Source organism: Semicossyphus pulcher, unplaced genomic scaffold (genome assembly GCF_022749685.1).
Source record: "Semicossyphus pulcher isolate SPU_LCO1_2020_fin unplaced genomic scaffold, fSemPul1.0.p SCAF_2, whole genome shotgun sequence".
Classification (NCBI taxonomy): Eukaryota; Metazoa; Chordata; class Actinopteri; order Labriformes; family Labridae; genus Semicossyphus; species Semicossyphus pulcher.
Genome location: NW_027211693.1, coordinates 19752823 through 19774497, shown reverse-complemented (window position 1 = coordinate 19774497; position 21675 = coordinate 19752823). Strand labels below are relative to the sequence as shown.

General features: G+C 41.4%; 1 protein-coding gene across 3 annotated transcripts in view; it reads right to left on the bottom strand.

The window, feature by feature from the left end:
- Positions 1-1928: 1928 nt before the first annotated feature.
- dock2-like (dedicator of cytokinesis protein 2) overlaps positions 1929-21675 on the bottom strand; it is a 97764-nt gene continuing 78017 nt past the window's right edge. For 2 of the 3 annotated variants that reach the window (XM_069670571.1, XM_069670573.1), the window contains 24 exons: positions 19556-19654; positions 19376-19470; positions 18428-18506; positions 18236-18336; positions 17880-17938; positions 17267-17415; positions 16906-16991; positions 16045-16201; positions 13925-13965; positions 11421-11511; positions 10498-10608; positions 9872-9961; positions 8817-8921; positions 8140-8281; positions 7594-7856; positions 7046-7132; positions 6688-6864; positions 6106-6189; positions 5871-6008; positions 5272-5399; positions 4870-5077; positions 4661-4766; positions 3896-4044; positions 1929-2203 (listed from right to left, as the gene is read on the bottom strand). In XM_069670571.1, the coding sequence (XP_069526672.1) occupies positions 2141-2203; positions 3896-4044; positions 4661-4766; positions 4870-5077; positions 5272-5399; positions 5871-6008; positions 6106-6189; positions 6688-6864; positions 7046-7132; positions 7594-7856; positions 8140-8281; positions 8817-8921; positions 9872-9961; positions 10498-10608; positions 11421-11511; positions 13925-13965; positions 16045-16201; positions 16906-16991; positions 17267-17415; positions 17880-17938; positions 18236-18336; positions 18428-18506; positions 19376-19470; positions 19556-19654 (2808 nt within the window). In that variant the 3' untranslated portion in view covers positions 1929-2140. The remainder of the gene's footprint in view (positions 2204-3895; positions 4045-4660; positions 4767-4869; positions 5078-5271; positions 5400-5870; positions 6009-6105; positions 6190-6687; positions 6865-7045; positions 7133-7593; positions 7857-8139; positions 8282-8816; positions 8922-9871; positions 9962-10497; positions 10609-11420; positions 11512-13924; positions 13966-16044; positions 16202-16905; positions 16992-17266; positions 17416-17879; positions 17939-18235; positions 18337-18427; positions 18507-19375; positions 19471-19555; positions 19655-21675) is intronic. The other variant, XM_069670572.1, reaches the window with a different exon arrangement.

Genomic DNA, 21675 nt, shown 5'->3' with positions numbered 1-21675 from the left:
TAAATAATTTAAAGTTTCATTTGAGAAATATATTGGTAGCTAAATCTGCATCAAGATTAAAGGAATAGAATTCTATCAATATGCTCTTTTGTCTTTCTTGTCAAGAAAGGATGGGGGGAATCGAGATGAAATTTAATTTGCTGGTGCAGTTTTAAAGCAGCGTACTTTTTACTCTAACTTAATAGTCCCTCCAGGATCCACTGTGAGCGACTGGTACAAACGCTCCAATAAAGTCATCTATTGGCTGAGTGAACTTTGTGTTCTGACATCACTTTGGGTCGATGTCTGTGACAATTTGCCAAATAAAATGCGTAAAAACTAATGAAATGCTTATTTCACACTGCACGTGCACATTTAATGCTATCCATATGTGCAAAGGAGAACCGACACACATTATCACATTGACGCTGTTCTCGTCATTATTTTGTGGACGGCTAACAGTCTTCAGCACAGAATCATGGATCAATGGCCACAAGAACACATCGAGTGTTAGATTTATTATTGTGGAATCACAGTTGAAAGTCTTTTAAAGATACTGTAGTTAGGCCGGATTAGATATCTCATGAAAGCGAGACGATCACATCGGAACCCCGTCTCTAGGACGCAGTGTTCCAAAGACAATAAAGAAATAGTAAAAGATGTTTAGACAACATCACAGACCTCAGAGGAGCGATATTTTGTGCACCAAGAAGTAAGTTTAGTGACATAATAGAATAATTGGTTGAATTTGAGTAAAAGTTACGGCAATTGGCCTAAATTGCAAAGTCGAGAAAATGTTGAATTTGCGTGAATTCCTGGAAAGCAACTTTGTAACTTTCTGGAGGGACTGACTGAAGCACATCTGAGGGAAAAAACAAATACCTCTTCTCATACTTCTTTCACTTTAAACGCGGCCTTTAATGGACATTTTCTGATCATGCTGTAAGAAATAAAGACGAGGAATATTGCATGGAACCTGATGAATCTCCTCTTTTCTCAAGTTGCTATTTTCAGATACTTTAGCACTCTTAACTAGATATTTTCTTTATCACTTTGAACTATACACAAGCAATACATACATTTCTAATATCTGTTGGTTACATACTGTATGAAGTGAGAGACAGGGAGCGTGGCTTAGCATAATGACATGAAGTGTGGGTGATTAGCTAGTAGTATAATTTGAAGGATTGGTCATGACTTATTAAATCCTATTTCTTTAATTTGTATGAAAACCACTTTTAAAAAGAATGTGTTTATTATGTTGAATGAATATGTTTTTTGTACAGATATAACAAAGAGACAGCGGTAAAGTGGTAAATAGCGAGCTTTAGAGCCAGGCTAGCTTTTAGCACCTGCTTCCTCTCTTTATACTAAATCAAACTGGCTCCTAGTTTGTAGGTTAAACTAAGCATACGGACCTGAAACAGGTATCAGTTTTGTCATAATATTCAAAGAAAAAAAAGCACATCTTGTTACATGTTAAGCTATTCTTTGAAGCTTAATGTTTTTAGATTTCAAAATGAAAAATGAAACTAATGCTTGTTCCAACTAATGGAAAATCTAAAAGATGAATTAGATTGGGAAAGCACAGTTCACGGTTTGTTTAAGCTCTTCTGTAAACACAACAAATGCTGTAACGTGGGCTCCACACTTTGCTGCTCCCCATTATGTTAGAATTTATTACACTTTCTTGTTTGCTGTATCAGAGCCAAAGCTTTTTGGCAGCCTGTTCCTCTTTCAGGTCCTTTGGGAGGACGCGCTAACCTTTGTGCTTTATCAAATTATTATTTTCCCATTAACTTCAGTTGGTCACAACAATGCTGGAACCGTGTAATAAGAAGCTTTTTAATCAGGCACGTCGGCGGGATGGTTTGTGTTTGCTCATTCTTGTAGAAGCACAATTGATTGAAAAGCTGTAAGATGGCATTTGGCTTTACTGGGAATCATTCAAATTACCAGGAAAAAGGTCACGGCCCCAAAATAGCCTTTATTGATAGGTAAAATCAATTACATCAAGGCAACAACAACACTGAGACTGACATGCAGACGCAGAGAGGGAGTGCGTGCATAATTTGTTCTTGCTTGCAGGCTCATTTGAAGTTGTTGTAATACCAATGCATAAAAAATAAGTAAAGGAAAGCGGAAATTAAAATGAGGGCTTTCAGAAATGATTGGCACTGTCTTTGGAGGAATCACTGGGCTTCACATCCTCCGATTTGGAGCTCTGTTGAAACAAACAAACATGCATAAATCAAACACAAAGTTATGGGGATAAATGACTTCAAGTATGTCCTTGATATTCATCTGGAAGATTATGCTGGTGTAAAAATGATCACATAATACAGCTCGGTAGATTTTGATCTTTTATATCTTTACATTGCTTGGAATAATCTAGAAAAGACCAACAATGGTGATAAAGCTGCAGTAGTGCCTCTGTTCTGGGAATAGCTCCAAATGTGGGGGAATATGTTTCTTGCAAATTGTTTAAATAAGATCAATAAAAATCTAATTTCAGTACCAACAATATGATTGCAGAAAGCAGGTGGTTATCTTTAATCACGGCATTAAAGCTGAATAAAGGGGTAAACAGCTAGCCTGGCTGCTTCCAGAGGGAACAAATCCCCCTACCAGCATCAATTTAATATTGATACATTTTAAAGTGTTAATGAGTGATAGTAAGTGTTAGTAAACGGCTGTGTTAAATAATATGAGTAAAAACAGCTCAGTTAGCTCATTTTAATGTGAGTAATAACGGCTAGCTTAGCTCATTTTAATGTCAGTAATAACAGCTAGCTTAGCTCATTTTAATGTCAGTAAAAACAGCTAGCTTAGCTCATTTTAATGTGAGTAAAAACAGCTAGCTTAGCTCATTTTAATGTCAGTAATAACAGCTAGCTTAGCTCATTTTAATGTCAGTAAAAACAGCTAGCTTAGCTCATTTTAATGTCAGTAATAACAGCTAGCTTAGCTCATTTTAATGTCAGTAAAAACAGCTAGCTTAGCTAATTTTAATGTCAGTAATAACAGCTAGCTTAGCTCATTTTAATGTCAGTAAAAACAGCTAGCTTAGCTAATTTTAATGTCAGTAAAAACAGCTAGCTTAGCTCATTTTAATGTCAGTAAAAACAGCTAGCTTAGCTCATTTTAATGTCAGTAATAACAGCTAGCTTAGCTCATTTTAATGTCAGTAATAACAGCTAGCTTAGCTCATTTTAATGTCAGTAAAAACAGCTAGCTTAGCTCATTTTAATGTGAGTAATAACAGCTAGCTAAGCTCATTTTAATGTCAGTAAAAACAGCTAGCTTAGCTCATTTTAATGTGAGTAGTAACAGCTAGCTTAGCTCATTTTAATGTCAGTAAAAACAGCTAGCTTAGCTAATTTTAATCATCAGTCATATTAGCTCAGTTAGCTCATTTTAAGAAGGCTACAGAGTTAATCGTTGCTATGGACACAGCTCTCACTGAGTGTAACAGATTATTTTGATATGGAAAACAGAAAGATAATCATTTTTAAATTATTAAAATCATTTCCAAATCAATATTCTGTGTCAAACTATTGATTTCATAAGTAAATAGCTGTGTAAATAAGCGGGATAATGCATAGTGAGCAGGTTGTTATCGCAGAGGAGGAAACACCCTGTTGGGGTTCCATGACAACCTGCTCAGCATACATTATCCCTTACTTAATAAGTGAACTTCAGAGGTGTAGAAAGGTGGTTTCTTTTTACCTCTGGACCGAGCCAGGCCAGCTGTTTCCCTTCTGTTACAAGTCCTTATGGTTAACCTTGCTTTGTCTTCATATTAAGCAGACATGACAGTGGTTCTAACCATCAGTTCTCAAACTGTATCCTTATTCTTGTAATGTAATGTTGAATGTGTTTTTCTCTGGGTCTGATTAACACCTGTTGGTCTCACCTTTGACTTGAAGAGCAGGTTAATGACGCCCTTTGAGCGTCTGTCTGCTGTGCGGTCAGAGGTCCCACAGACAGACATGCTTTTACTGTCCCTCCTGGCTCTGGTGGAGTCCACCTCCTCTGCGCCCCCCACCACCGCCAAGGACAGACCTACAGATGGAGACAACATCAGTGTTTGTGTCTGATCGATAACCAGCCTACAATGAAACCTCTGCTCCTTCCAGCAGTTAAATTTGTTCGGACTAATTTCGCTGTTGCATCTGCTCCACGCCGTGTCAATACCGCTTCCCCTGTGTGTGTTCAGTGAGGCTGTGCGGCTTGTAGTCAGTGGAGCTAATCAGAGGGGTCTATTAAATCCACAATCAATGCTGGCTCAGCTGGCCTGCTCCAACATGGCAGGAGGCCAGAGAGGCAGCACTGAATTGTGGTCTAATGCAGCATTTTGAAGTGCAGGGTTATGATACTGAATTGTAGAAAATTTACTGGAAGTTTCTCAAAAAAATACGAGCGATATGATTACTTTGCTACCTTACATCAGAGTTTGTGTAAGGTCAGGCAATTACTGCAACGTTCACCGGCTTGCCAAGTTTTTTATTGACATCCACTCGACTCCAAAAGGCTCGGGTGTTTATTCTCGCTGTCAGCTTTCCAGAATAGGTAAAAAAAAAACAGTGTCAGGTGATAACTTTCTATTTTGATGGCTTGTTGGACCCCGGCTTATACGAGTAAATCAATCACACCATGTGGATTTGTGTATGTGAGTGACCTGTGATGGCGGGCAGGGATCTGGAGTTGGCGTTTGTCAGCAGCACGTTTCCTACATTCGGTTCAGCCAAGTTGGTGTCACTGCGGAACTCCTGCTTCTTGGACAGCTAGAGGGAGACAGAGATCACATCAAACTCTGCAACACCAGAGTCTCAGCTCTCTTAACACGCCATCTTTTTACTCTATACTTCTTCTCCTTTCTCTCCTCACCCGCTTGCTGTCCAGTGTACTCGTCCTTTCTCTTTCCTCTGTGATGAAGATCATGCTGCTCCTCTTCTTCTTCTTCTTACTCTTCCTCAGTTTGACCTCTGCTTCGCCCACAGTCACCACCCCTTCGTCCACTGTGCTTGCACTCATGCTGCCACTGGAGCGCTGCAGGCTGGAGGTCCAGGAGGTCGGAGACTCAGGGGGGAGGTCTCTGGGAGGAGGAAGGACGGGTGTGAGTATCCATTTAAAAGGGTTAAATGTCTATTTTCATATCCAGGTTCTTATGGAGTCCTTTTTAAATAAAGAGGACATTTGTAGTTTTTATGTCAGATTTACTTTTTAATTGGTGCACATTGGTGGCTAGTGTTAGTATCCTGTAGAGGAGATGTCATTTTTGTATGCTACCTGTCTGCTTGGAGCTTAGTTGGAGTCCCACAGTCAGATCCCTGCAGGGAGGAGATGGAGATGATGGACTGGCGAAAAGAGCGCAGCATGGAGCGAGGACGCGTGGACTTCCTCTCATCCATGTCCGGCTGCAATGAGAGATTAGAACTTTTTTTATATCCACATAAAAAGAGAACTTAAAAAGAGGCTACTTAAATGGTAAAGTTCACAGACAGCGACGATGAAAAAAGCAGAAGTTCATAATCAGAGAACCGTAAAAATCAAAGCAAGTGAAGTTAAAACGAGCGTGTCATCACTCCCTCTCATCGTTAGCTTAATCTCTCCTGAAGGGCAGAGCCAATTTACAAGCTAATGAACATATTGAGCCCAAGCACGACCATCTGAACCCTGATGTGGTTATAGAGAAATTTAAAGGTGCAAATCCCATATCAACACTCTACTCAGACACGCTTTGATCTTTAAAATCTGTCTGGCTCATTATCAGCTCAATTATCGCAGCTCTCCCACAGTCACAGTGTCCAGTCCTCCTGAATAAACATGCTGACAACCACAGAGAATCAAACTTCTTTCATGTTTCTTCGTCTCTCTGTTTTTCTTACCAGCTCTCTCACTCCATACTCCTTCTCCACTTTCTTCTTCAGCTGTTTGAAACACTCCTCCATGCGCTCGTGGAAGGGACGCAGGTCATCCGTCACTCTCTTCCCATGCAGAGAGATCCCTCCGCCCAGTAACGGGATCTATAAAACACATTTTATAATGTCAACAGAATGTCCACATAAAAGTGACTCCACTTTATGTGGTGCGTTCAGTGAAGTGTGTTTGTGTGTTCAGTACCTGCCAGGCGATGAGGTCTTTGAGGCGCAGCAGTTTGTCTCTGTCCTCGGTGTGCTGCTGAGTGTACTCGTCGGTAAAGAACGCCTGATTCACGGGAATAATAAAGACTTGTTTAAAGAATCACAGCTGTACGTTTCACTTTGGTCAGGCACTTTGTAAATTAATTATCTGACTTTTCTGCTGACAAAGGCACTTTCTAAGCTCACTGATCTTAGCCTATATGGGATAATATTACACTGTACGGTGTTTGGGGATGGACATTAATAATATTTAAAGCTACATATACGCCAGAATCTAATCGGTTCATTGCATTTAATGTGTTCTGGACAGATAATATTGAGAACCTAATGAGATGATACAGATTTTTGATGTCAACCAAATTGAGTCAATTCATCACGAGGGGCGAGACCTGCATTCGGCTGTTACACAAGCTAGAATAAGTTGTTTAGACTCATAGATGTTGTAGACAAATAGAAAGAAACTTTGTCATGCTGCCTTCTAACTTTCTACACACACAGTCACAATAATTTAATGATTGTTTAATAAAGATAAAACTTCTGCGTCTGATTCTTCACACTTTACCTTTTCGTACTTCATGAACCCCCCCATGACAGCTGGGTCCACGATGCCGTTGAGCAGCATGGAGAGCGGGTTGATGGGAAGGCTCCAGTCAGCCTGGTATTGGTTAATCATGGTCAGAATCTTCTCGTTGGTCGACTCCATGGTCTCTATGGCGTTCTCCAAGGGAGACAGGGTGGTCTGGACAGAGAAGCGGAGCAGGAGGAAGGAAAGAGAAATAAAAAATGAGGGTGAGGAAGGTTTAAGGTTGGATGTGGGAGATGTAAAAAATGATATTTTAAAAAGAAAAAAGAAAGGCATGTATCTGTTGTGGTGAGATGGGGAACATTTAGCACTGGAGGTAAGAGCTCAAACGAGTTACATGTTTCATGTCAGTGGCCTCAAACCAGCGCAGGATCCCTGGCAGCTTGTACACAGTGGTGAAGGTGGTGCGTTCAATCCACATCGACTAAAACACAGGGAGAAAAAAGGGAAGGAGGAATATAAGAAAGAGGTTAGATGAGCCTCGGCCCCTTGTGAGGGGTGAGGCCAGTTTTGAGTTTACAGAGACAAAGGGTCTGCCAATGCTGGTTTAAAGGTTTATTCTTCAGTCATGTTCCTTTAGTGCAGCAATTTAATGCCAGTGGTCCTCTACATTTCTTCTTGGCCATTTCCTCTGCTTCTTTTCTCCATCACTCAGAGTCTCATTTCATATCTGACATTACAGTAATAACTGAATCTGATGTCGCATCTAAAGTGCTCATCTATAACCTTTCTCAAATTCCTTTTCATACAATCAAACCACCACCTGAATAAAATCCAACAGGGCAAGGATTCATCTTTGCAGACTAATAACAAGGAAAGTAAAGAATAGCTTCTAAAATAAGACTCCCAAGGTCCTTGTGGTCATAAATCTTAGATAAAACTCACAGTAAACTCATTGTTTGGGTCGACAGGTCCTTTCCTCGTAGGTCTGGAGTAGTGAAAACGTTGCACGTAGTTGGACTTGTAGAAGCTGTAAGAAAAAGGGAGCCAAAGGTTCAAGTAAAGGCAATTAAAGTAATGCTTCACACTAGAGATGTTCCCACTGTCAACGTGCTGTTTGACTGACTTGATAATCTGGTCAGGAACAGGTTTGTTCTTCAGGCGAGGAGGAATCTCCAGCACTGGCTGCACTGTGAAACACTGGATATCTGGTTCAGATCGCTCAGGAATAAATGTAGTGTCTCTACATCCCTGTTGCAGAAAGTACAAACTGATATTTGAAGGATGTGTCCAACCCAGAGCGACTTGGGTTTTATATACAGAGTTACACCAAAAGATAAAAACTTCAGAGCACAAAGTACTCAACAATCCCTACGGTGGTGCATGTATATTAATGTGTACTTCTTTCATGTATAGCATTAACATAATTTCCTTTGTACAGTACATCTATGTATCACTGGCTATATGTGTGTTATTGTGCTGACAGGATACACTGAAGAGGAGAGTTCCTGATTTCGTCTCCCGGCATGGTGGTGGTGTTGAGTCGCACGGCGCTGGGGAACTGGCTCATCAGGTGGTTCTGAAAGTCCTCTCTGCGTTCGTACTCTTTTCCCCGGTGGATAAACACCTTGTTCTGACACCAAAGGGAAAGAACTGGCGTTAATAATGATAATGAAATAATTAAGCCTTTAATTATCCTGCATATCTACTTTGTATTTTTACTTCCTTCAGTGGGACGGACCACCCCACTGTCCATGGAGAACAACCTTAGTAGCTTTTTGTACCTGGTGTCCTATCACCGCCCTGTTCCCCTAACGGAGTAACTGTCTTTGTCATTCCCCTTACCCCAGCAGATTAACAAATATAATACATACAGCAGTGACCAACAGTGGAATATTTTATCTTGAAATGTGCTGAAATCCACAGATATACATGCTCTCAGAAGGTCCTTTCTGTCCCGTTCTGTTTACTGTCTTACTTTGTGTTCTGAATCTTGTCTACCGCTGCAATTTTAAAATGCTTGGCTTTAGTGCTGATGATGAATACAAAGTGTTTTGACCTCTTGTTCTGCACAAGGTGAGGAGTCAGTGCTGCACATAGTGTGAATATGTGTGTTTCTACTCTATGAAAGACACTGTTCGTTTCACTCCCAGCAAGCAGTGTCAAACCTTGAGGAACGGAGGGTAGCCTTGTCCGTAGTAGCCCACTGCGAAGTAGTCTGGCTTCGGCCTCAGGATCTTCATAATGTTCTCGTAGAACTTGGCCTGTTTCTCCTGCAGAGAGAGCGACAGACGGCGTGTTCAGGCGAGAGTTTCAGATGTGCACCGTGTGCAGCTGGAGTCGTTTTATCAGCTCGTGCCAATGACAAAGCCGCCCTCAGCAGAATGCCGGGCCTTTGAGGGTGATAGATGTAGAAAAAATATAAAGTGCACAGCATCCAAGGGCAATGTCTGTCATTTATATAACCACATAAATTCAGCATTAGCGGAGAGAGTTGCTGCTGCAGTCATATAAAGAGAGAGAGAGAGGTTCTTTCATTGTTGCTAAAAGAGTAATTCTCAGTGGGGAGGGGAAAAGAGGAGCTGAGTGAAGGGGAGATAGAGGAGAAGGTGGTGCGACGAGTCAGGATGCGGGGAATGGAGGGAAGCATTTCAGTTGTGGTGCCAAGACAAGGGATGAAAGAAACAGAGGGGGCAAAGTGAGGAGAGTGTGAAGTTGCTGATGACTGGCAGTGAGGAAACACACTTTGGTGTCACATGGTCAGTGTGGAAGCTCCTCTGGATTTAAAGTGAGGATTTATGTCTTGTAAGTGTAAAGTATTTTCTTTCTTAAACACGGATGAATCATTGTGCTGAGCTGTAATTTATGAGCGCAGATGGCTAAGTGTGGAAACTGCTTAGAGGGAACAATATGTTGTGAGTGTTGTGTACTCCACAAAGAACAAAAGCTAAACTATCAGACCATTTCACGCATTTTATTTGCATTACTCGAGATATAAATGTACAAGGGTTCAGTGCCCATAAAAGCTGTAAGTGCTGCTGCTATCAAACACCTGAATAGTTTGATTGCTCGTCCTTCCTTCCTTCAAACACCCCTTTACACCTGAGAGCATTAAAACATCTTAACAAGAAATTCAGGCGAAAAAGGCTGAGAAAAGAAAACACAGAATAAGTGTGTGTGATCATAAAAGAGAATACAGCATGAGAGTTTGATCATGTCTTACCAGTCTCCTGCTGAGTAATTCGTAGTCAAAGATCTCGTTTTCGTACTGTTCAGCTAGCTCCTTACACAGAGTGATGGCCTCCTCCCACATCTAAACACACACACACATACACACACACACACGAGGAAAAGAAGAAAGTGTCCTTCATTACACCATCTGCTAATAAATGTGCAGCAGCTGTCCTGGTCCGGAGTCAGCTTGTGAGAATCTCTCTTTCCAGGACTCTGGAGAAAAGAGGGAAATGTCTCTTTCACTGCTTCAGAGAACGCAAAGCCCTCATGGAGAATACAAAGACGCTCACAGACTGTGACCGCATGATTGCAACACTGTCTCATCCACAGAAAGATGCTGAACAGAGAAGGAAAGGAATATTTTCCAAAATAAAAGACCGTGCGTTGAATTCTGATTTTATGTGCTTCTGCGTATCCCAAACTAAAAAGATTATTTTTCTGTTCTTATTGTGTTCTTTTATCTCTTTGTGAGAGGAACACAGAAGGTTACTGCCTTTCTAAAAATACATTCCTGAAGGTACTTACTGTGAAAAAAATAACAACACTTTTCAAAACATCGACACTTTAAAGGTGGATTTAAGAAAGACGGAGCACGTTATGATCTACAATGCTGACCTTGCCCTTGTCAAAGTAGTCAATGATGGTGTCGTAGAGCGTTTCTTTGAGCTGCCGCTGCGTTTGGGAGCCGAGGGACTCAAACTGCGGGCTGCACATCTCATCAAGCCACTATAGGAGGAAAGAAAATAGAAAAAACAGTGAGATACAGGTACTGTATGAAGAGTTTTTCCTGCTGAAACTAAAGAAAAAGTTGGAGTCATACGAACCCCCATTTATCACGTTGACACAAAAGAGGAGAGCTTAAAGCAGAGTGCGCAAAAACGCCTAATTTATTACATAAATGAGACAAAAGCTAATGAAATGACTCAGATATTAAAACAAGCCAAAAGTAAATGCAATTTCCAAAAACTTAATTCCATTATAAGAGCTGCTCTATCTGCTCAGGAAAGAGGGGGAAGAACGAGATTAGAGGGCGCTGTGCTCTTTCAACAATGTGAAACTGGAATGACAGAAGTGACACTGGGAATGAACGGAGATTATTATTACAAACATTATAGAGCTCAACTGCTTTGATGAAATGATGCTAGACAGAGAGGAGGAGGAGGAGGAGAGAGAGAGAGGAGGATGTCCTTATTCCTCTGTCCGTCTCTGTGAGCCTCTAAGTGTCCCATAAAAGAAATGAAGAGACAAAAGAGGTCAAACTCACTCAGACACATGCACACGCACACACAGACACACAGACACACACACACACACACACACACACACACACACACACGTACTGCATCAATCACAATCGAGATGAAGCCACAGTGGCCGATGCCGTGCCATAAACTAACCTCAAAGCTTCATCATTTAGAGGCCGGAGACGAAGCAGCCATTAATCAGCTAATAAAAAACTGTCTCACTCACGGCAGACAGACACGTGGTGAGGCAGAGCATGAAACCACAGAATATCTTTCTGTGTGCCTGTGTTGTACCTTGAGCAGGCGGGAGTGGAGCAGCAGTGTGTATGCTGCCTCGGTGTAGTTTTCTCCCTCCAGGTGAAGGTCCCTCAGCTTGTAAAGGTACCTGAGCACACACACACACACACACACACACACACACACACACACACACACACACACACACACAGTCACAGAGGTCAGGTGAATTTCACATGCAATTTATACATCCCTCCACTAGATGCCACTGTTGTGCAACTTGAAGAACAAATGCAACATTAATCACTTTTGTGTCACACAGTCTGTATTCCACACACTCACGCGCGCACATACCTGTACATATCCTGTGTGCACCACATACACAAGCGATTCAATGCACACATACCTTCACGTTAAAGCACAATTGCACGTATGTCTTTTTAATGGGCTGACAGATGTTTGTAGGTAATTAGTGTTTTAAAGGAAAACATGTTGCCAGAGGTTGCTTGGGTAGTATGGACGCACTCTATGGACGAGGTCCATCGTTCATTCTGTCTGGCAAAATGTTCTTCTTCATACTTATATTTTATATGATATTTGATATTTTCTATCACAGTCGCATCATTCTTGGCTCTTCTGTTGGTTTGGTCCAGTTGCTGTTTACAGAAGGAAAGGAGGCTGTCCTGAGTTCACGTTCATCATTTTGACTCTTCCTTTCTAACCTCCTCTGACCCCACCCTTCCCTTACTTCCTTCCTCACTCTCTCTACACAAAGCAGTCCCACCCTCCACCCTCCGCTTTGTATGTAAAAAGCCAAAAATAATCAAAAGGACACTTATCGTACCAAATAAATAATGTTTGTATAAACCGTCTTTCTATTGCGGGCGTATAGTCCATCATTTTTGAAAACCTCAGCCTTGTGCCCTAATAAGGCTTGACAAAAGCTTTCGTCTAAAATACATCCAAGGTGTTTCGTGTGTTGTTTGTTCATGTTTAAAAAGTTACAAATGAATGCAGCAGTTAAAGCTTTCAGACAGACTCCACAAAGACCTCTGATCAAGAAGATAGTACGAAAATATGAAATGTTTCAAGAATGTTTTAATTTTATTTTTTTAATTTTCGCAGTTGTTATCTTATCGATGCGGTTTGATTTATGCCTGGCCAAATTTCTGAAAACAGTTAATGTGGCACACCCAAAAATGTGTTGTTTTCAACTTTAATTTGTAAATTATTCCTTTCAAGTGGCTCTAAACCCTTCATATTAGCCAAGAGCCATTAATAATAATTACGCAATTTAACTTAATAACATGGACTGTGTTAAATGACTGTAAAGCAGAGCAGCATAGCAAACTGAGTGCTCTGCATCGTCATTGCTGCTGAACTTTACCTGTATTTTGCAGGATTCATTTTTGTTGCTGTGGTACCTTTCCTTAATAACATTAAGAAAGTTGAATTCTTGTACAACAACTTAATAAACAGGATACCTTGAAGTTAAGAATGAAGTATGTACAGCACATAGCATGGGACTAAAGTTCTTCTTTGCCTTGTTTACAAATTGCTTTCTCCCTGTAAGAGCGAATTTGACTTTTATAAATGAAGCCAGAGAAGAGAGAGCCAAAATAACTGACTGAGTTTACTGAAGTGAGTTTTCATATTGACAGTTTGGACAGTTTACTTTTGTTGGATTCTGTAATGATGAAACTCTGAGCAGTGCCAAATGCTGCTTCATCACCCTCTGTAAAGTTTATGTTGCTGGGTTCTGTTGTGAATGGCAGCAAAAAGAGAGTTCTGAATGAGAGTGCCATAAAAATAATGTTGTCAATCAATCTTTTCAGTGTTAAACTTACAGAAATACAGCAAAAATTCAGGAGAAATTAAGAAGTCATGTTAGCATTTAGTGCAAAGCATCACTTCCTATAGGTGTAAGAAATTAAGCTGCACATTTAACGCTCCATAGTTGAAGCACTGAGCAATAACATAATTAGTTTTGGGTTTTATTATCCATGCATGGCCTGTGGTAATAGCTGGGTGTTTGAGAACATCCTGGCTCATTATATAACACATGGAGTGCTTAAACTTGCATTTGCATTAAACCACGTTTGTTTGCCAACATTAACAAGCGCACCGGCCAAACGTTACCATATTCTCCACAGGATAGACGGAGGCAGCTGAGCAACCGCAGAGCTGAGCTCACACTCACACATACAGATAACTAATTATGTCTATAAGGCATTGCCAAAAATGCACCATGGGACCTGACGCTATCTGTATCCCCGCCCCCCTCTCTCTCATCATCCTGACTTCCTCCGTCTCTCCACCTCTCTCCCTCCCTCGTGCCCATCATGCCTCTCTTCCTCTTTGCTCTCCCTCCAGTCAGACCAAGAGCTGATCCTGTGGATTTTGACATTAATTCAGTGGGACTCATATAATCCCTTGTCAGATTATGGAGCCAACCTCGCACACGCAGACACGTACACTATTCCAACACACACACATTTGCACATACAGCACAGACATGCAGTAATTAAATGTATATTATGTCACACTCAGCACATAAATACCTGATGTACATCCCTTCACGGTTGATGTCCTTGTAAAAGTTCTGCAAAATCAAGAGGAGAAGCAGGGTTAATGTCCGTCTTTAAGTGTGTGTGTGCATTCAAATATGTGTTTGTGTGACGGAGAGATTTTGAAAATCATCTGAAGCTTTGCACAAACTGCAAGTTTGTAATTGTATTTTAGTGTGGCCGAGCGTTTGCCTAAACGGCTGTACGTGCGTGTTGTGCGTGTAACGCTGTAGACTTCTGATTGCTTTTTTGTGTGTTAATGTGTGGGAGAGTGTGCATGCGCATTTGTTAGTTAAGCAGCACTAACTCCCAGTTTAATGAAGTTTAATGACATCTACAGAGAACAGAGGAGTGGAACGAACTCATGTAACCCCACCTCCCATAACCAGCATGAGTCAGTGGACACAATAATATGCACAAACACACGCAGAGACGATCACAAATATGCATAAAAATGAGCTCAATTACTGTAAGGTTCACTGTGAAGACAAAGCGCACTGTATGCATATATATGTGCTGTATTTTTGCAAAGGTCGGACACATCAATGTTTGCATGAATGACTTTTAACTTAAATAAGCCAATTTCCTGCTGGAGGCTGCACATTTACATGAAGGTCAGATGTTATTACACACCGAGGTCGACGCGTCTTATGAGCATACAAATAATCTCTAGTGCACCCACAGTATGCTTGTTTACCTTCTGACTTTTAAAATCCCCATGCATGTAATATGGAGGAAGTGATACCGGATGACTAACATGCTTTGGTTAACAGCTGAAAGAGACCCTGGAGAGATGAAGCTACACTGGAAAGCCTTTAGCAGAGGTTACTTTAGCCTGAGCTGTTTGTGTTTCTGAAGGTGTGTTTGTGTTTCTTTGAAAGTGCATCTGCATGAGGAAGCATAGCAAATACCTTGGTGTTATTGTGTATGCATGTGTGCACTTTCTAAGTGAAGCTAGCCTGGGGGGGCATGGATAGTAGAGTGCACTACTGCCTACCAGCCAGCAGAAGGGATCTTTTTTAGGCAACCAAACAAATGAAAGAGAATAGCTAATGGGCAGCTGCCACAGGCTACAAGCTAAACACCTCTGCCATGCGTTAGCACTGTCTCCTCCTCAGGGAGAAAAGAAGATAATACAAGTCAAAAACAAAATCACATGAATTTCTTATGAACTCATCCTTCTAAACATTTTGTGCCTGAGAAATAAGAATTCAAGGAAATAATTCAAACAAGAAGTACAGATGCAAAAGAAGGAAGAAAGTGTTTGGAGGAGGAATTTTGCGACTTAATCTGCTGTGGCGACACTCGTATGGGGGGTAGATGGGATCCATTACTGAACCTGAGGATACCGTGGGGGAGAATGTGATTAGGAGATCACATAAGAGAAAGGATGTGGAACAGACAGGAGCTGACGCAACGCTCTGCAAACAGACAGAGACCAGACACAGAGATGAATCTTTTCCTGGAGATCAATCAGCACACAAATTAAATGCGGAAAAGATACACAAAGACCTTGGCATGAGAGACAAGACAGAAAATCAGTGTTTTATAATGAACTCCTCAATCACTTTGGCTCTTTTGCTTCGGATGAGATTATTTTCTGAGATCTGTATGGAACAATCTCGCTCACTCGTCTCTTCTTACATTAGTCCTTCAATTAATAATGAGTTTATTGATGTGTGTGTGTGTGTGTGTATGTTTGTGTGGCGCCGTGTGTGTGTCTGAGATCAGCACCTCTTTGCTGTGCAGTTCAATACTACAGCTACAAAGTACAGTGCATGAATCACAAGGTTAGTGTCAATAAATGCTAATCCATGGTGACCCCTGCCCGATTCTCAACATATGGGCGATTTATAAAGATTCACAGAGCATCAATGAAACATGGAGCAAACAAAAAAATGATGAAATTCTTGTGCAGGAGAGGCTCAAGCAATGTGCTGAAACTCTGAGAGGCAACTGCATTCTTTTTCCTGTGACTATGCTGTAAGCAGCCTTCGAACACTTCTGTCGCACAGAAGGAATCCTGAAAGATAATTAAACCTGCAGGAGTTTAAAGAGCAAGGCCACAACGACTCGGCTAACAACGGCTACATTTCTAAGAAGGTGGGACTTACCAAGAGATTGACGGTGCAGCTCATGCGGTTGTTGCGGCTGTCGTCGCTCATCACGGTGCGGTAGTCAAGGAGACGAATGAGGAGTCCCTTCACCAAGGCGACAAAGTGCTGCACCTGTGGCCTCAGCGGGAGTTTCTCTGCAGAACAGTCCAGCAGGCTGGCAGACAGGCAGCCACAAGTTAATCATCAGAGGGTTTCAGCTTGATATTTAGTGCCTTTATGTCAGAACGTTTTGTAGAATTATTGCTAAGAGACCAGTGACCTCTGCTAAGAGTTAGCTTGAGGGTTAGCAGGACTAGCCATAGCCTTGGAATCAGATGGATCTGTGAGCTTATGTTTTCTTTGCTCCAGCAGTGGCATCTGTTCCCCCTCCAGTCAAACATATTTACATCTGACCAGGCCAATCACAATTGTTGATCTCATGTAAAGTATCTTTAATACGATGATTGTTCAGAGGAGAACCCGTGAGGCAATTTCATTACAGTATTAAGGAATTACAGAGAAGTTTAAATGACATTAAAATGGTAAGTTTTACCTACTAAATCATGTCATGCCAAATGTCGGGTATTATGTTCAGCTAGAAGCCTTATGAAATGGGTGTTTGAACTAGTTACACAGCAGCCTACCACTACCTAAATATTGTATTTTATATTATCTGATTGGTTGTAGGTCTGTCCTATTGTAGGTCAGTAGCATTTTGAAAGCACCCGTTGACAAGACTGTTCATCAAATGAAGCTATGGTCGCGTAATTTTCATTTCAACCCTTTTAAACCAAGATATATCAAGTTCTTGCAGTACTGTCTCTTCGTCAGGCATTGTAGGCTGTTGTAAAAGTGATATATTCTAATACTTAGGCGTACATAGTCTCCAGCAGCTGCATGTATCGCTCGTCTCCTCCTCCACCCTCCACCTCATGGTCCAACTTCAGAATGATCTCATTCTCAAACTGCAGAAGAAAAGAGAGAGAGAGAAAGAACCAAAGGGAGATATTAAAGCAAATAAGAAGGGGAATTGAAGAATAAATCGGTTATGAAAGCACAATTTAAGTGTCTCTTTTACTTTTATGTGCAGCCTCACAGGAAACTGATGGTAATGCGTGCATGTGTGTGGTTTCTGAGCATGCAAACATGAATTAAACATGTAAATCTTCAGATGTGTGTGAACATCAGAGATGTTTGAAACATGTCTGCATGACTGATCTTCACACATGGATGTTTTTACCTTGTGGAAGTTTCCAGAGTGCGCGTGCTCACAAGTGATCATGTCGAAGAAGATGGGAATAGTGGCTCTTCTCAACTCCTCCTCCGGGATTAAAGTCATCTCCAGGATGGGACCCACCATGCCAGGGATGAAACAGATCTTGTGACTCCCTACGAGAAGCAACCACAAAATCGAAATCATCATTTCTGACTCATCGACTCACACATACTAACTTTTCCCTCATGGAGTCTCAGGACCACCAAAACATCCACATTCAGAAACAGTTTTTCCATCAGCAGGGAGTCTTTGAACTCTGAATATAACAGAATATCACCCTGCATTTTCTATAGATCATTTTTTCTCTGACAACCAGGAAATACTGAATTTAATTTAAGCAGTGATATGTTATGCCACCCTGAAGTCTTCCATGCAAACTGGTGCTGACTTTGTGAGCCCTCATTTCCATGCTCTGCAGAAAACAAATTCCAGCAGGACATTCCCCTGGTTGTGTTGCAAACACAAGGTGAAGGGACACCTGCACCATCCTACATACGCACAGGTGTTGCTGATGAGGTGATACTGCATACCCACAAGACGCAGCGCAACCACACATACATGCACCAGATTTTCTTACCTAGTTTGTACCAGATATCCCGAATAGCAAAGCCAATGAGCTGCCTCATATCTCCATATCTAAAAACCCACAGAGAACAGAGACAGAGGGAGAAGTTTAGAAACAATGGCTTGATCAATGCTGTTATTTTCACCTGCACACGCTGCACAGCCTTGTGGAAAAGATAAGGCTGTACTAATCAGCCCCAACATGAGCTAAATTGAATGTCTATCTACTAGCACCGTGGGGTTTTAATAGGCAGGGGGAGTGTAAACAGTAAATGCAGACTCCAAAGTAGATCGCAAATCACAGAGTGTTTCATTAGAGCAGGGAGAGGAGGTGTGGTAAGTAAGGAAATTATATGGCCCTTCTCTCACTTGGCCAGAATCTTGTTCCTCTTGGTTGGCGAGAAGTGCTGAAGCTGCAGGGACTCCTGGGTAATAAAGGCCACCGCCAAGTGGAAGTAGTTATTCCACAACTAGACAGAAAAGGGAGGAAGCGGAGGAGAGACTGTAATAGAGATCAATGTTTAAAGCAGACAAAGGGTGCAAACACACACAAGCACTCACCTGCACTTCAAAGTCATCATTGTTGAGGAACTTTTGGTTCATCGTGTCTGCGTAGGTATTAATGGCTCTCAGGAACACTCTAATGCACAGAAAGAGACACATATATCACACAAATACATCGCACCAATAGAGCAGAATTGTATCAAGGGAAATTAGTGAAAGGTAAAAACAATCCTCATGCAGTTTGGTGGTAAAAATAAGACACCAAAACAACCCTAAGGGAAAATGTCTAAGAATAAATCCACAATAACGATAAGAGATGCAACTTATTTGTTGTTTATCAAACAATGACAGCTGCTCGAGCTCTGAGATTTATTCTACTTTTACAAGACGAGACTACTGTTCCTTCAGATTCACAACTTCTGTCACAATGACAGATCATGATAGCAACTTCACACAGTGTGCAGGTGTATCAGTGGGTTGTGACTTTGTGCATTTCTGAAGTTAAGTAGCAAATCTGCTCCCCGTCTCTCTGCCCTGGCACTATCTATCTGTCATCGTTATTCAGAGCCGACTCCCTCCCCTACTTTTTTTTCGATTGCTTTCTCTCCCTGCCCGCACATCTCTCCCGTAATCCCAGCCCGCAGACTACTTATCCACCTGTCTTTTTCTCTACCTCACTCTCACTTTCACCTATTTACCTCCTCTCTTCCTGTCACACAGCTGTAGCCTCTCCTCTAGCTTACATCACAAAAAAATACACCCATAACGGCACACACACGCAGACACACATTTGCCACCTCAGCCTTTTCCCTCATCGCAGTCCTGATCCCAGCTTTGCCATCTCCAACTTTTCCCTGTGTGGGTTTGTGCGGGTGTCAACAGTTCTTTAAAGCTTGCACACACCGAGTCTCAATGTCACAATGCTGGTCGTGCGGGGACAGCTGGGGCCTGTTCAGTAAGAAAAGCAGACCTGGGACAATAAGTGGTTAAATCCAAGGTTTGTACCTGTTCTGTACCATGATCATGGCCATCCAGTCAGAGGGATACACATGTTTCCCAATCAGGTCCCTGAAAAGGAGGAAGGACTCCATCAGGAAGTCCTGCAGGGAAATGGAAATAACCACATCTTACTATCAGCGTGTATTTTACAGACATCCGTCCCTGTGTATTTGTGTTTGTACTTACCACCAGATCCGAGCTCCTACTGAAGGTCTCTATGTACGAAGCGTAGTGACGATCATCCATCTGACTGAGGATAGCTGTCATGCAGGCCACCACCCTGGACTAGAAGAGTAAAGTGCGTTAGAGAGAGAAAAAGATGCATCTTTTCTTATTGAGCGCTGTGCAGCTGCTCTTAAACTGAGTGCCATACATCCGAAGCCAGAGACGTTTAAATCTCTTAATGTAATTTGTCGCTGAGGTTGCCAAAGAAGGAAACGTTGGACCAGTTCTGTCAGTCGTTAATTTGATCAACAGGATTGTATACTGGCCACAACACCTGGAACAGAAGGGCGGCGCTCTGAGCAATCTGTTGGTATTTCAAAGATGCCGTGTGCACCAACAGGTCGTTATGTAATTAACAGATTATCATAATTGTTATAAAGGCACATTATCGTTGCAAGAAAGGCTGGCAGCCGCTACACTTTCCAATTTTGATTTTATGGTTTACATTAAGGCCGTCTGCCAAATCGTAAGGTTTCCTCATTTTCTCAATAGATACATAACTCAAATTAAAAAAGCATTAACAGAAGGTAAAGCTTCAGAGTTCCTCATGATGGTAAAATGTGTGAATGGCTTTCAAAAAAATGGATTTATTATGAAGGGAGAAAAAACATACACACGCATCCCATTTATAAAATGCAAAACACAGCATGTGTTGTAATTCAATGCCAACACTTCGAGGCACACTGTGTGATAGGATGGAACTAAATGATGAATGAATGAATTTACAATTATGTCTAATAATAATAATAATGTCCTCTAAAGCAGTGGCTCTCAAGTGGATTCACTACGACCTCCTTAATGACAAGTCACCACCCAAATGTCTGAAATTTCTCAAACACACATTTATTTAATGAAAAATGTTGCAGTTTGGACCTGAGACGGAACGAAATATCACAGTATGTCAGTTTCACATAACAATATAATACTCAAGCAAAATGACCAGCAGGTGGCAGTGCAACAGGAAAATATTCCCTCTACAATTTATCCAATTAGCAGCCTTTTTTCAAAAGAAAGAAAATAAAAAAGTAAATATATCTAATATATCTAATATAATATAATATGACTGTAGCTGGGATTATACAATCAGTGGATACATGGAGGGTGAATAAACTACACTTATACTGCACGTACGTCATAGGAAACCAATGTCCTTCAAAATAAAAGCGCAACATAGACTTTTTGCCACTTTTTTTTTTCTTTTCAAGCGCACATCTGTGAACCACTGAAAACAGCTCTGCGATACACTTTTGGGTCCCGACCCCCCAGTTGAGAACCACCAAGTATTACACCATACTGTACAACATCATGTCAAAAAACAACATATAAAGCCTCTGATTTCACAAAAAGCTGAACGCGTATCATCTGTTAACATCTGCTCTACTTTCATTGTGATGCTTAATTTACATATAACAAGTTTTTTTTAATGATGAAGTTTTTAATGAGGGTATTAACTCCACAGCAGGAGCTCTTAACTGTAAATATGGCGCCCAGTGAGTTCACCTAAATTCAGCAACAGAGAGACTAGTTAGGGGGAGGATTAGAGATGGAAGAAGTAAATAAAGGAGAGTCAAGAGACAGAAGAGGAGGAAGAAACAGCGAGCACTGCTATGACTTTGAAAGTAAGACTGACGTGAAAAAGTAAAAAAAAAAAAAAAAAAAATCCCTGATGCACTGTTTCTGTTTCTCTCCTATTTCTCGGCAGGTAGCTGCGTACCAGCAGAGGGTAAACACAGTTGTGTAGCTAGCTAACTCAACAGGCAAGATGGTAGAGAGGACAGCGTTTACTTCACGGATTCCTGGACAAAAGGAACAAGAACAACATGACGGTGAAATGTAAGTTGTGGCTGGAGGGGAAGTGCTTGTTAGGTGTTTAGAGCTCCACTTCAAATGTGAGAAAGCATCTGCAGCTAAACATTGTTGTATTGTTGTCATGGAAACAGCTGTGACTAACACCGTATGCCTCTGCCCAGTTCACTGTCAGATTGTTAGCATAATTAATAGCTGTAAAGGTCATATTGTGCCTGCCATTCCTGTTATTAGGCTGCAGAGTTACAGATTACGGGCTGTAAACGAGGCTTTGC